General features: G+C 44.5%; 1 protein-coding gene across 1 annotated transcript in view; it reads left to right on the top strand.

Moving 5' to 3' along the window:
* Positions 1-485: 485 nt before the first annotated feature.
* The window catches only part of VAPB (VAMP associated protein B and C), a 30397-nt gene continuing 14821 nt past the window's right edge, over positions 486-16061 (top strand). The window contains exon 1 of the mRNA XM_064391728.1: positions 486-809. Within this exon, the coding sequence (XP_064247798.1) occupies positions 752-809 (58 nt within the window). The 5' untranslated portion in view covers positions 486-751. The remainder of the gene's footprint in view (positions 810-16061) is intronic.

Genomic DNA, 16061 nt, shown 5'->3' with positions numbered 1-16061 from the left:
TTGCCTGCAGCTCGCTACCGGTTCCCAGGCTCGCCCTGGCGCTGTAGCGCTGCGCCCCGAGCCCTGCGGCCCCGGGAGCTCCTCCTTTTCCCGGGAGCCTTCCCTGCCCTTCCCCGAGCCCGGCCGGAGCTCCGGGCGCCGCTGGAAGCCGGGCGAGGGCCCCGAGGGCTTCCCCTGCAGCCCTGAGGCCACCCGGGGCAGAGGCCTGAAAAACCGCGCTGCTTCTGGATAACAAGGCGTTTATTACAAACCACGCTTTCCAGTGAGGAATAAACGTTGTTTATTAGCCCTCTTTGTTCCCGAAACGCTCCGGCGAGGCACCTCCGGCCACAGGAGCGGCCGGGGAGCGGCGGCGCGGAGCCTCCCCCCGCGGCCCCTCACGGCGGGGCCGGGCTCACGTCAGCCGCCGCCGCAGCCTCTCCGCGGGCCCGTCCGTGCTGCATCATCCCGCCTCCCGCCCGCCCTGCCCGGCAGCGTGTGCGCCGCCAGCCGCCGCCCGAGCCTGCCCCCGCTCCGGGGACACCGGGAACAACCACCCGGGCGAGGCTGAAACAGCACCCGAGCGAACGAGCAGCCGGGACAGGGCGAACCAGCGCCCGGGCGAGGAGTGAACCCGCTACCGGGCGCGCCCCCCGCCCGCCTTCCCTCCTCCCTCCCTTCCTTCCCCTCCCTCCCCTCTTCCTTCCCCTCCCTCCCCGTCCCTTCCTCTCTCCGCCTGGTGCCGCCACCGCCGAGGAGGAGGAGGAGGAACATGGCGAAAGCGGAGCAGGTCCTCAGCCTCGAACCGCAGCACGAGCTCAAATTCAAAGGTACGCGGCGGCCGCCGCCATCCCTCGCCGCCGCTCCCCGCGCCGGGCGAGCGGCGCGGCCGCGCTCGGGGCCCGCTCCCCGGCAGCCATTTTCCGGGGGCCGGGCAGCGCCGGCAGCTAAAATGTCCTTCAGCGCCGCGCCCGCCGCCCCGCCGCGGCCCCCCGCCCGCCGCGGAGCCGCCCCCAGCCCGCGGGGGTCCCCCCGCGCCGCCCTCAGCGCTGCCGCAGCCGCCGCGCGGGTGGGGGCGGCCCGCGGGCGCGGTGCGGGGGGGTCCCGGCCGCCGCCTTCCGCGGCCGGCAGCGGGAACGCCGCGCTGTGCCCGGCTGACCTTCCCGGGGGCGGCGGCCGGGGAGTGCGGGGGACCCCGCGGGGCTGGGCTGCGTTCCCCGGGACCCCGCGGGGCTGGGCTGCGTTCCCCAGGCCCCGGCGGGGGTGTGTGCGCGGCCCCGGCCGAAAGATCTGGTGCTGTAATGTAGGACAGCGATGTCCGTGAGGTAGCACTGGGAGCCCAGGTGCCACAAACCCTAGGAACGGATGGATAAAGGGCTTAATCAAAAGACAAAATCAGGAAATTGCTAGCAGTGGAGCTGTTTAAGTGTTCTGCGTGGGTCTTCTGTATAGAATCTAAACGGAGGAAGGATGTTGGGAATAAGATAACGAATAAGGGTTTCTTCTGTAATGTGTCCCAGGCGCTGTGGGGTTGCAATCGTGTCTCTGGCCAAAAACGCGAGGCCTCTGGCCAGGTGCTGGGCAGCACTCCCTGGCTTTTCCTGCTTATTATTATTATTATAATTTAGCAAGCTGTTTGGCTAAGTAAGTCACGAATAGGCTGCCTGTGCAAAAATCCATCCTTTAAATAAAAGTCTTCAATGGGCTTGGGCTTCCACTGGCACTGAAATTCCTGCCTTGCAGCCTGACAGCACAGCTGTAATACAATATTCTGGGATTACAAATAAGCAATCAGCAAGTTTATTTATGCGACCAGAGTCAGAGGTGTTTTATGGCTTCACTTGATTATCTGGCAAATAAGCTTTTTAAAAAAAAAAGGGGATCTGTTTATTGGCCTCTGGCAAAAATAATACTCCTTTAAAAAAGCTTTCATGTACGTTTTTAAATATAGAGGAGGTCTTTACCTGTTTTTGTTAGTAAATATATTTGAACGATTATTAATACAAAGTGGGTTTTATCAAGCAGCCTGTTAATAAACACTGTGAGGAATGAATATATCTTTGTTGTAAACTGAAGTTGTTATGGCAGCAGTATCAAACATGCTTAAGAAGGAAACTATTGTTGTTTTGACGTTCTTTGTGTTAAGTATGATTAGATTAAAATCACCTCTTGTTCTGGATAAAATTGCTTTCAGCAAACAAGCAAATCCAAGCTCAGGTGGGCAAAAAGTGGGGCCTTAATTGGCGCTGACTTGCTAATGAGACGAAATTGTGGTTCAGGATTTGTTTTTCTTTCTTTTCTTCATCACAGGTAGATATAAACCTTGCCAGACTCTGTTTTTTCTTGAAGTAATGATAATTTGTCAGGCTGTCTGTCTTTCAGATGAGGTTTTGGGCTAAATAACCAGTAGCCATTGAAGTTAAATCAACTAACCATAGCGCTTTTGGTTGCCAGGTCTTTAGCCAGCAACGTGTACTCCTTATAACATAAAATGCTACTTGACTAACTGCAGCTATTAAGTGGCTTAGTTTCAAAGTACACTTAAATATTAATGTTCAAACAGACTTAATGCTGCGGGCAGCATTCATATGCTTTGGCAATACCTCTGCCTTACAGTCCTTTCTAGCAGGCAGTGCTGACCGCTGTCCTTCATTCAGGAAACACCAGGTTGAAGTATTCATGAAGTAAATTCTGCTCTAAGCATTTCTTGCCCTACTGATCTTGTGATGACATGCTGCCTGGTGATAGGGCTGAAATGATATTGTTACCTTTGTAAATAGTTGCATTTATTTCCAGAGTGTTCCTTGGCCCCGTACAAGTAGATCCAGGCTGACAGAGGTCATGGAGCTGCTGAGTGGTACAGGCATCCTTATGGTGTGTGCTGAAAGACATGGTGCTCAATGTAGGAAACAGAGATTGGGCTGTAAACCTAATACTGGAAATGGTGAAGGGCTCAATCCAAATGCAGACAGGTAGAAAAAGCAGAAAATTGTTCGCTCTGATGCTGTTGAAAGGCTCTGTGTAGCTCTTCAGTATAAAATTTAGAAGGAGATAGGATGTCAGGAATAATATAGTGAATGAGGATGTCTTCTCTAATATGCCCCAATCACTTTGGGGTTGCAACCATGGCCTGCACTTTCACTTCTTAAGGGTTGAAAACCATTTTATAGAAGCTTTTGTATCCCCTTGGTTTTGCAGTGAATCTCAAATTCATTTGGTGCTCCGTTTCAAAATACTGTGCTTGTATCTCGTTTGGAAAAAAAAAAAAATCAAAGGAGTTTTTCATGCTGGAATTTTTTTTCACAGCATGTGAACATGAGCAGGGGTTGTCTTTCCTCCCGCCTCGCATCTCCTACAGCAGAGCACACATGCTCCAAAATAGCATCAGCGTGTGCTGTGCTGAAATGCAGCTGTGAGTGTGGGAGGCAGGACACCATTAGGTGCCTGAAGGTGCCCACTTCTTGCCCTGCTCTCTGAAATAGGAGCTTCACTGGCTTGCCAGTGGCTTCCTCCACTTCTTGGTCATCGTAGGCTTGCAAAAAAATTATCCAGCTAAAGGTTTACAGCTCAGCATTTACTGGTAATAAATGGTGAAAAAGAACGTTGTTGTTGGTATACGTGACATTTACATTTATGTTTCCCTTTCTTTCTTCTTTTTTTCAATCTAAGAGATGACATTAATCTGCCAGGAATTTGTTACATTTGGGGCTCTGACTTTAAGGATTGCTAGATTTAAACCTGAAAAAGGATGTGGAATTGTGCTGCAGGATGCTCCTGCACCTCACAGGAAGGCTGCCCACCGAGGCTGATCTGTCTTTTCACCATATGTGCCCACCAGGACTAGAGATCGGCTGTTTAATGTCAGCAAGTAAAATTTTGTTAAAATATAGCATATTTTAGGGCTCCCCTGGGTTTGTAGTGTTTGAGATGCTGCTGCATGTTAGCAGACATGGGGTGCTGGGGCAGTGTTGCTCAGCAGGGGTGGCACAGATGGGAGGTGGCAGAGGCTGAGGGACATTTTGGTGGCGTTTCTGGAGGTTTGCTCCAGGTTAGGCTGGACTTATGACTCAGCAGTCTGTCCGTGCTCCCCAAGTGGCTCCCGGCAGTACTGCCAAGCAGGGATTAGTGCCTTGCTAAACTCTGCAAGTCGTGCCAGTTGGAAATGCAGGTTCCTGTCCCCAGTATGTGATCCTGGACCTATGCAATATGTCACTGTGTAGCTTTGCTTTCTGCTAAGGGCACAACAATGAACCAGAAGAGCCGATCCTCTCTGCTGCTAACAGAGCCAATTCATCCCTGACCTGGGGCTGTCACCTCTCACAGGCTCAGGGACAAGCCCTGGCTACCTCAGAGCCCAAAGGCCTGTGTCGGTGTCCTCAGTGCAGCAGTGCATCTGCAGCACTGAAATGTTCAGAATTCAGTGTTGAGCCCCAGTCCTGTGCAGTTTGTGTTTCCCTGGTGGGGTGGCTGCTGCTCCCTGCTGAGACGCTCTGAGCTCCTCCAGGTCAGCCTGCGTGAGCTCCAGCCAGATCTGCTCATTGCAGTGGGGTGTGCAGAGCCGCCTGTGTCTGACAGGAATATCCCGTTCCTACCAGATACCAGGCTGAGCCTCTTCAGTCCAACAGGCCAGTAACATTTGGGATGTGAGATTAGTGTTTGCTGAAGCTGCGGTTGCCAAGTCTCAGAAGAGAGGTGAAGGGCATGTGGACTATTCACTTATGTCTCTGTCCCTGTCCTGATCCACTGGGAATGGTTAAATCACTCCTACACTGAAGGTATTGGGAGGAATTTGACTTTGTGCTCATTCTCTCCGGTATTGGATAAATAGGAATTTCTAGTCACAGGCCATGTTTAAGAATGTAAAATAGTGACATTATTGTGAGTAGTTGGCTGTTTAGGATAATTAACACGCATCTTTTAAGCTGAACATTTATATGCTCTTTCTTTAAACTCTTAGAGCCCTCCTGGTATTCACAGCAGAATGGCAGCCAGTACTAGGATTTCTTTACTCTTTGAAGGCTGCTGTGCCAATGGCTGTCTGCTTTCCTGCTGAAAAATGTACCAGCCCTTGCTTCCCTTTGTCTGGCCTGATTCCAAGTCAAGTCATTGTTACTGCATTAAATATGGGTAAACCTATGCATCTCTCTACTTATTTGAGTTTAATTATCAAATCATAGAGGACATAGTATTTAAATAACAGGCAGGCTTCCTAAATTTACCCAAATTTATCCTAAAATATACCCCAATTATCAAAGAAAATCAGTCTTTTTCTGGTGTAGTTAATGTTGCACTCACTTTTCTTGCAGCTTAGCTAAAATCAATAACTTATTCTATTAAACATTTGTTTAGTTGCACAGGCCTGCTGCATGTCGCTGAATTACTCTGATTTCACGTGCTCCATTGGTTTTATAATTAATTCATCACTTTGCATAGTCTCTTCACTTTAGAAGAGAGGTGTTAGGGGGAAAAAATCTGGAGGTAAGAGAGGGTAGTGATGCATTGTGAATTTCTTACAACACATCTCTTTTGTGAAAGGTGGAATAAGTTGAAGATTGTGCTTCTCTTGAGCTTCCTTAATCTGGTGTCCTGTACACCAGAGGCACAACACTCAACAGCTCCACTGGGAAAGGAGAGAGGAATTGTACGTGTGGGACTAACAGAAATATGAAACTTTGAATAGGATGGTTGGAGCACCAAAGAACAATTGAGATGTGTGAAGCAGTCAAGGAGGTTTAACTGCATTTTCTGTTAAATTTAATTAATGTATTTAGGTCTCCCAAGACTATTTCCAAAAATACCACAATCTCCTTGAAGGCTTTGGTCAATGTGATTTACGGGTTAAGGACTTTTGAATCATTTTGTACTGCACAGATTTTAAGAATTCCAGTTGAAGTTAGGAGCATTAATAGGATCAAAGTATTACTATTTCAGGGAAAGACCTAATGCAGTGATAAAATTTGTTACTTGGCCATTGCTTTCTTAGTTTTGTGGGATTTTGTGTTTTGAATGTGATCAACTCCTTGCCTTTGCTGTACAAAAATGGGCCACGTACATTCACAACTTCCTGTTCCTTGGGAATCCTGTGTTTGTCCATGGATTTTCAGCTCACTTTGAGCTATGGAACTATTGTAATGATACGTGAAAAAGTTTTTCAATTTTGTTATTTAAAGCTCATCAGGCTGGCAGCCTGCCAGGCTGATTTGGTTGCTGCGATGTGACCTCTATTCATCACTTCAGAAGATATATCTGATAACAGATTATATTGAAAATACAGATGGAAGGGGTGGCTCTCTCAAGTCCTGGGAGCATGGCTATCATGGCAAAATGAAGACACAGTTAATGTGTCAGAGTGGATGCAGGTTCACACTGGTACTTAGCAGTAAATTGTATTTACCAGCTGCTGCCCTGCATGCCGTGTGCAGTGTCCTGTCACCCGTGAAAGGAATATAGAGTAGAAATTTATACAGCAGTTCCTGATAGTGCCTCCTCTTTGGAAAATAAATTATTACCTATTTTTCCTCACGGTGCAAGATTGATAAATTAAAAACTTACCAGTAATCGTGTAATGCCTTATTTCTTTTAAAATAGGTTAGCTGCCGTTAAATACAAGAGTGAATCTGTTTAATTGCTCTCTATTCAGAATTAGGATTGTAAAAATTCAAGTACAAGCCTTTAAATAGATTGTCAGATCTGTTTTGAAACTCAACTGGAAAAAAGGCATCATCACCATAGCAAATGATCCAACTTCATGAGCTCAGGTCAGCTTACATCTATGAACAAATACCCAATTTTAAAAGCAGCTTAATTTGTTCTATGCAGCCAGCTCTGGAAGGTATTGATTGCATCAAATGAGTTTTGGATCAAATGAGCAACTTCTACATATGTTATAATGCAATTTTTGGAGGAAACTGGGCGAGGGAGGGTTTGTCTTGTTTCTGAGTGCCTCTGAGCACAGCTTTCTGCCCAGCTGAGGCAGCGCAGGAATCAAATGACCCTTGCTAATTCTGCCCACATCTTGCAGTCACACTCATTTTCTACTATCTTGTTACCATATTGGTCTTATGTTTGCTGCCTGCTGGGAACAGCTAATAACTACTGAATGCATTTCATAGTTGGTACAATAACAGCCTCTTTACTTTCCCTGACAGTGTGGCTGCTTGGCTTTGAAAGCCTTATTGATGGTATTTGCAACAGTTCTGTTTGTGGTGACAGCTGTTGTTTCAGACTTAAATTTCATCTTTGTATTTGTAAGAAACGTGATCTTTAACATTATCATCTTGCTGCTGCAATTGTTGTTTTGTTGGGGTTTTCTGCAAGTAAATCTCACTGATTAGGTCAGGAGCTCTCCTCTGGATGAGGGACTGGCACTGGTGTGACAGTTCCTACCACAACACTGAAGATCCTTTGTCTTCCTGTGTGATGACCAGAAGCAGAAAGGAAGCTTATTTTACATACATATATGAATATTTAACTACCAGTTTGTCCAAGCTAGGGGTTAGATTCATGCTAAGTCTCTTCCTCTGGCATTTGACCCAATATTTTTTTTCAATATATAAACCCTTGCAGTGCTTTGTAGACCAAGATGTCTGTAGAGCCATATAAGATACTTTCTGAGATGCCTGGGATGTTGTTGAGTTTAAAATTTGGCCTGCTAGGCAACCTTTTGTAAAGAGGGATTTGTGCCGTGGGTCTGGAGCAGCTGTCACAGTCCTTGCTGTCCCTGGCAGTGTGTGCAGAGCAAATCCCCACTGTGTGATTCAGGGCAGGGAGGGTGCACTCCTACCCTGGCTGTGGCTGTGTGTTCACACCAGCAGCACAGCCCACACTGGGCCTGGGCTGTTCTTTCTCTGTTAGAGCTGTTCTGAAAATTGCTCAATTCAGCTGGAATTCTCCAGGCCTCAAACACATTTGTACAGATTGGGTACTGCTGCTGCCTGCAGTACTTACCCCACGTTATTATAAATACTTCATGAAAATAATCTCTTTACTAAACTACTTTAGTGTCTAGTTCTCTGAGCTGTAAACGAAGTCCCTCATACCATGGTGCATGGATTAAAGATTTTATCATTCTAAATTTAATCCTGTTTTCTTGGTTGGTTTCCACGAGGGGTGGAAAAATAGAGAAGGAGGAGGTTTGCCTGGTGATCCAGTTATTTAGGATGCAGATTATAAAATCATGTAGGTGTGGGGATCACTATGGAGCCAAATCTTATGTTTTTGCAAGCAATTTAAGAGACAAATTAGTTGTGCTTGTAGAAGGCATGTCAAATGACTATGTAATTCTTTTAAGAAAAAAAATTGCACTTTCTTGTTTTTCCCAAGACTGCTACTTTTTTCATCACACTAGTTAGCTTCGTCCTTGCTGGTGCTTCTGATGTTTCTCCCAGCAGTTCACCCTCTCCCTTGTGCAGTTTCATGTTTGTTGTCTGTTGATATTTGCAGTTAGTGCTTCTTGTGATATGTGAATTAACAGTATATTGTGTTTTCTCAAAACGTTTGCATTTCCTCTGGATTGTGATTTCTCATCCTCTGGCCTTTCTATATTTTTACCAGACTAAGAGCAGTAACATTTTTTCCCCCCCTTAATTTTTGTATAGCTGGTTTTACACTGTGTTTAGTGATGTCATACAGTGGTGCAGATGATCACAGAATCATGGAATTGTTTAGGTTGGAAAAGACAGAAGTTTAGGCTTGAAGAACACAACTTGACATTTGTTTCTTGTTCTATGCCACACATATAAACTGTCAGGTTTTTTTTTTCCTGTTAAAATTTTCTCACTGCTTCTGGCTAAATTTCTGATTTTGTTTTGGTTTTGGTTTGGTTTTGGTTTTTTTTTTCCCTTTGGTCCTGAAAATACAGTTAATAAGCTGGTTTTCAAGTAGCTCCCCTGAAATATATCTTGCTAAACTCAGGATTCCTTTCTTTTTTTGTAGCCATAAATAGTATCCCACTGCCTATTTTATGTGGCTTGGGTGTTTTTTTTAACTTATTAGAAAAGCAGCTATTCTGTATGCATCCCCAGAATATCTAATTGTGTTTGTTTCTTCTGGTATTTTCGACTTAGGCACAGTTTTGCACTTTAAAATATTTGCTCATTTGCTATTTAAGTTGCACATCAAATTTCTCTATTTGAGGAGCGAGCGTAAAATTAGAGTAGTTAAGTTGCTCCTTCCCTAACATTTTGATGTGCATTGGAAATGGAGATTAGTGATGAAATTAGACCAGGAAAAAATCATTTTAGAAGAAAAAGTGCAGCTTGGATTGGTGATTAAAATCAGGATGGTTCTTCCAGGGAAACATTTTACTCTGACTTCAGTCTTCAGCAGTGTTTTTGTTGGGGAGGTTTGCACATCAAGGCTTCATTGCTCTGTTGCTGCATCCCCACTTCTCCTGGGAGCCTGGGCTTTGTTTTTGTCCTTTCCATAGCCCATGGATGGAGCTCCAGGCTGTGTGCAAAAAGGAGATGTCTTACCTAAGTCAGTCTGGCTGCATCATGGTTATTGAAAGAGATGCAGCTGCTGTCCCAGTGTTTCCTGAGCTGTTTTCATACCTGGACAGAGTTGGTTCATGTGATATTTGTGTGCAGAATGAGCAGGGTAATACAATCTGTTTGGCACTCGGTCCTGAAAGGATCTGAAAGCACAGCTGAAACAGAGAGACACCTCTGAAAGCTCACCAGGGCTGCTCTCCGCCTCTTCTTCATGCAAGTGTGTGCAGAAATCTGGTTTAACTTTATGAAGATATTTCATGTTGTGTGATTTTGTTGCTGAAGTTTGCTGTAGGTAATGTTTGGGTGTTGAAAAACACTGAAGAAATCAACAGGGGAAAAAAACAAGTGACTCTGGTACCAAAATTATATGAAGGACATATTCTTCTGTTTCTCTTGGCAAGCTTATGTGTGGCCTCTCAGTTCTTACAGCTGTGAAGTCAGACTGTTAATGATCCTCTGAGGGATAAAAGGTGACAAGAATTACATACTAACAGATACCCTGAAAATAGTCTTCAGTCTCAGATTTGTTTGGGGTTTGGGCTTTTTTCCCAATTAAGCATGAGGCATGCTCTGAGAAAAATAGTTTATGCTAGAGTAGGCCAGGGAAGGACACTGATTAATCCATCTAAATGGAGTAACTTACTGCCAACCTTGCTCCAACTTTGGCATCTGAATCATCTAATTTTGTTGGGTTTCTGCACCCTTTTTTTTTCCCCTCTTAGGTCACTTTATTGATTGCATACTTCTTAAAAAAATTGCTCCACTGCATCAGCTGTTGCATAGGGAGTGATGTGGATGTTGTTTCTATTTTTGTAATATTTTTTAATCCAGGCATCCGCTGTTTGACACAGCAGAAGTGAAAGGGACCACTCCCCTCCTGTCACTTTGTTTCAAGGGCTCTTTTGGGTGAGGAGGTGGGTGCTGGGAGTAAAAGATGTTGATTCTACAGGGCTGGGGGTTTGTAGCTAATTCCCTTTAAAATGTGAGCTGAGGTCAAAAGGTTGGCATGTGGTTTACACAAGGATTTTTTTTAAATAATTACCAAATTTGGGGGATTTGGGTTGTCTCAGTGAGTTACTTGTGAAATCAGATATTTATGCAACACAGGCTCTTCTTGCTTCTGATTTTTTGGCTTCTTTGATTTCAAAAGTTGCGGATGCTCACTTAATTATGAGAGTCTCCAGAGCCAGATGATGATTAAACCTTGGCACTCGGTACTTTTTAAAACACTAATCTTCACAAGATTCTGTGTAATTAGGTAAGTATTCTCCTTACTTGACAGAGAGGGAAACTAGAAGGGTCCAAACCTGCTTCTGTTTTGGAGTTGCTGTCAACTCGTAAGGCTCTTAATAGCAGAAGATCAAGCCCTTAAGTGATTTGTCTAAAGACAAGTAAGGTGGTGGGAGAGTTTGATTGGATCTTGGGTGTTCTTGATTCTCAGGCACCTGGCTGATAGCTCAAGATGTCTTGCTTGACATTTCAGCTCTTTTCATTTTAGTGTTTATCTTCAAAGGTCATCAGCTTTATATATGACTTTAAAAGAAGCGTGCAGTAAGTCAGGGTCTTCACCTGTAATTGAGCCCTCTTGCACTTCACTACTGATTTTATTTTGCCTGTCTCTAATGCTGACAGACATCGACAAAAAGAAAATGGGAGAGCCCATGGAAATAAAATGAAATCACTTGGTGTTGTCAGAGGCAGTAAAGGAACTGAGAAACCACTTGGATGTGAAGATGAGAAAAGTTGCAGGTAGAAATATTGAACTGATCAGCTGGAGAGATGATATGGTGGCTGTTTGATGGTGCTGACACCTCCCAGTTTGAGGGGCTGGCAGAGCTGGGGCAGGCACTTAATGCCAGGGGAGAGGGGCCAGTGTAGGGTGTGGGATGGGGAAGGATCAGTATCATGTTCAGCCCCCATCCTTTCCCCTCACACAGGGCCAGTGTGGCTCTTTCACTGGATTAATTACTGCTCCATGTGAACATCTACCAGTCACATGTAGGATTTGGGCTCTTGAGGACAGTCATAAAACAATTCAGGTTTCCCCTCTATTGCTTTCCACCATCTCCCTTATTAAAGATTCTTCAGTTACCTTTCTATGGCTGATTAATGTGTCAGGTGATTAATGACTTTCATCTGACACATCAGTGGGATTAAACCATGGTGAAATACATCCTTCCCCTCCTATTATTGCATTCCACTGCTTTCCACAAAGGAAGTACAAGAGAGGTTATCTCATGAGAAGCTCTGCCTGTATTTCTGGCTTTTTCCAATTACTTTGCTGTTGGATACATGTCTGTGGTGAGCTGGAGTTGCAAAAGTTCTTTAGGGGAAGATGCTGAAAGTGCATCTAAAACACTCTGGGAATAACATGGGCAACTTGATAAGAATTTATTCTTAGTCTTGTGGATCAATGGTTGCCAGTTCTATCAAGTATTTGTGCAGTGCTTTTCTTTGAAGAGTTCACTACATTTTTTAGGAATGCCTAGCTTTTAGCAGATGAGAATTTGCATTAAATTCAGAAAAAATGATGAATGTGCCTTAATTACTTTCAGCAGCTATGCCAGCACTACAAGTGACTGCAGCACCTATGCCCAGATGTGCTTGCAAGCTTTAACCTGCAACTGTGAGACCTTAAATTGGCAGGATGCTGTGCAGGAAGATGCAGTTTCCCTGATGCCAGGTCTGAGTGCTGCTCATTCTGGCTGAAAACTGATTCTCCTTTTTCTCTTCCCCACTGCCCCCTCCCTCTCTCTGGTAAGTGGATTAATTTCCAGCCCCAGCAGCTCTCTGGCTCTGCTCTTGGCCCATGCAGAGGAACACAGTGCAGCTTGCACAGGCAGCTGGTGGAGATGAGAGGCCAGACCACCTCCTCTTTCAGCAGTGAGATGGACTCATGCAGGAATTAAACAGCCCTGTGGCCCACCCGATGTGTGTGGTTAATTATAAAGATGTAGTGATAATTGCAGGTACAGATCTGCAGAGGACTGTCCCTGCTGGGTTTGAACATTCCTGCCCAAGGCTGTGCCATCAAAGCTTTCCCTCTGCTGGCACTTATGCTGAATTCCTTCACTTGCCAAACAGCATGAGGAGTGATTATTTGCTATGCCAAAGCATGGAATTTTGGTTAAGGTGAGGATGGTTGTATTTAGATGTAGTACAAATGACGTGGCTGTGTAACGTGGTTTCTTTGAGGAGCAAGTAGCAAGGAACTCACAGTGAGTACTGTGCTCATCAAAAAGTTATCAGCCTGGATTTGCTGAAACAATTATGGGCAATTTCTATTGCAGTGAGGGTTATTTAAAATTTAAATAGAGTTGACATCATGTTCTTTTGACCTAATTCCCAGACTTTTTTATCATTACTAAAATGGTGTGGGTTATTACAATGCCATACTCTGCAGAATGGCTCTCTAAGGAAAGGTTGATACAGCACTGCTGTTTGAATAGGAAATGGGCTGTGGAAAATTCTGAGGTAACATTGTGATCTTCAAACCTGAAGGGTTGGATTTGTGGGTGAAAAGCCACAGTTCAGAAATAACCCTGCTGAAAAGTAGTCCTATGGAAAACCAGGATACCTCTTACTCTTTGTTGCTTTATGAGTAGAGAAGGTGATGTTTCTTTTCCTTTCACTACTGCTAGTTTGTGTATCACTAGATGCCCACTTTGCATTAACATGAGTTGACTTTATTTTGGCAGGGCAAAGTCACCGAACCCTTGTGGAGTATTTCAGACTTTCAGCACCAAATTCAATTTACTGCATTCTTCCATGCTCCCATGGCAACCCCGTGTCAGATGATGCATGTTCAGACCCTGTTTCCCATAACTTTGTCCTTGGGATGGCACCAGTGTCATTCTTCTCATGATCTTTAAAAAACACGTGAGAAAAACAGTTGGGATGATTTTAAAGAGCAAATTGTCATTTGGAAAGCACCCTGCCTTAGTACGAGTTCCACTTATCTAGAAATATTATTATGAGCAATTGAAAAAACATTCAAAACAAAATAATGTGATTAAGTAAGGGTTGTGGGTTTTAAGAGTCAGTCTTCATTTGCTGCTTTCACCCAAGGACCATCCAGATGCCCCAGTGTGGCTCAGCTGTGCTCTCAGCCCACCTTGGGAGTACAAGCATTGTCCAGGTGTTGCATAAACTTGTATAAATAGTCCATCCACTTGTAATGAGGACAAAGTTACCAGAAATATTGTAGAGTATTTTCTCTTACTGTATTTGGGTACGATTCCCAAAGTCCCAATGGCTTGCACTGGAAAATGAAGCTGCAGGGTTGATGTGCATCTCATCTGACTGTAATGCCCACACCAGCTTTATCTGCAGCACTCAAATCCAGATGTTGAAAGCCAAGGTGTATCTCCAGTGCAGAATTACTTGTGTCTCTCCTGGGATAAGTTCTCCAACATACACCAACCTCCCCAAAACCTGTAACTTTGGCTGTAGTAATCCAACAACAGGCGACCAAGATTTCATTTCAGCCCAAGCTGGCAGTCCGTGGGCCTTGCTCGTAAAAGTCAGGCCAGCCAGGTGATAATATTTCACTGCCACGCCCTGGTTACCCCTGAGTAATACCCTGTGGTCTGTTTATTTTTTTCCTTCAGGAGACCTTAATTGGCACGTTAATCCTGCATTTGTCTGCTGTGTTTTGTTTTGCTGCAGAGTTTGAACAGCAGTGCCATCAGAATGAGTGTGCTTGCCCACAGGTTTGCTGGGATCAGATGTCAACCTTCTAGTGGAGTTGTGGTGGCTGTAAAACCTGTAACTGGGGGGAAATGTAGCTAAAGAAACTGTTTAGGGTTTAGTGGACAGAACAGAAGAGGAAACACCAAGCAGACAAGAAGAAATTAGTTCCGTCTGCTGCAAGGTTTTGCTGCCAAATATTTTGGTGTGAGCTATGTTAGCAATAAGTAACTCCATTTGGAAATTATTTTCCACACAGAATTGTTGTCGTATTGCTATTTCAAACAGCAGCTCTGTGCTGGGGCACGCAAATCCCGCACACATTCATGGATCAGCCAAGTACAAACATGGTATTTCCCCCAGGAAATCTATCCCAGCATGCAGACCAGCAAAGTACTACTGAGGATGCAGCTGCAGATGAAGGGCTTTGTACAGCCAACCCTCCCCCTGTGCTGGAACAGCTCAAGCTGTAATTTTTTAGTAGAGACACATCCTTATTGCATAGGCATCCTATAATTTCTTCTGAAATGTTAGATACCTCTCTGTTAGGGCTGTTTTGAAGATCTGCTACTGTCCTTACACCTAAACGTTTGCTGGATTTTTCTGATAGTTTGGCTTGTTTGACTTCTTTACCAACTCGTGGCTGCTTCTGGCCAGTTATTTTCCATTAGCCTAAAGTCTCTCACTGCATGCAGAACACAGAGAAAACTTCACAACTGTGTTTCATTCTCTTTCACATCTCAGTGTTCCACCAGGCACAGGGCTGGTGAAACCTTTGCCATGGGATCCAAAAATTTTATTGCTTCAAGTTTTTTGTAGCTCCTGTTGCATTGCAGAGCTGGTTTGCTCGGTGCAGACAGAAGTGGTGCTGCCTTGTTGTCTGGTTGGGGTTATTATGTGTGTGATTGTTATGAGGCTTTTCCCCTTCTAATTACTTTAAACAAATTGGATCAAGGATAGAGGTTGCAGCACTGTAGTACTGTTACAGCTGGATTAAATATTGTCTTAGGAGTCAAATTTGTGTAGAATAAGAAGCAAATTTAAATCGCATCAAGGCATCCATGTGGAAGAGGAGGGTGGTGGAATGCTGCCTCTATTTTTAATTTTTTTAGTATCATCATCATTCACCCTTTTTCAATTTTAGGGTTGCCATTTCTGCAAGGAAAAGTTTGGTGCTTTTTTTTTTACTAATTTGCTTTTACTCTTGAGGACAAATGAAGGTATTTTATTCAGGCATCAAATTAATCACTTCTATGGAGAAGACAGTTGATCAAAGTGTGCTTATATTTCTTTTAATTTTACTTCTTTACCGTCTGTGAAGCACTGTGGTTGTGTGCTACCTGTCTGATTTATCAGTGTCTTGTAGGAAATCAGCCTTTCTTCTCCCTGAGGGATTTGGGAATTTCAGTTAGGTAGTGAGCCTGAGAGAAAAGGATTTGCCTGCACTTGGTTTTGCAGAACTTGACAATGGTTTAATTTTGGCTTTGCTAATATGGAAATCTTTGCCAGTGCTCTCAGTGTCTAAAAACTTTCCTATTTCCACATGGTTATTTCCTGTCCTGGGTGAGGTAGGCTCCATTATTTCTTCTGGTTTATAATTTCTAGTTGCCAAGACAGTTTATAAAAAAAATTAAAAAACTTGGTAGGCAAAAGGAGATGTACCCTGCATGCTTGTCTTGCTGTTTTTGGTGTGGCATTCCTGAATACCTGGTGGAATCCTGGTTCTGTGGAGGTCCATGTGCAGATGGATCTGTGGTAGTCCTTGGTTCCCATTCCTTGGTTAACAACCTGTACTGTACTCACTGCTTATCATCTACAGCACGGGTATCTCTGCTAGCCTGGGCTTCTGTGACTAGAATGGAGCAACTGTGACACAGCAGGGAATTTGGCATCCTTTGAATG

This window comes from Passer domesticus, chromosome 16, assembly GCF_036417665.1.
Source record: "Passer domesticus isolate bPasDom1 chromosome 16, bPasDom1.hap1, whole genome shotgun sequence".
Taxonomy (NCBI): Eukaryota; Metazoa; Chordata; class Aves; order Passeriformes; family Passeridae; genus Passer; species Passer domesticus.
The sequence above is the reverse complement of the archived record's forward strand: the minus strand, read 5'-3'. Positions and strand labels throughout refer to the sequence as shown.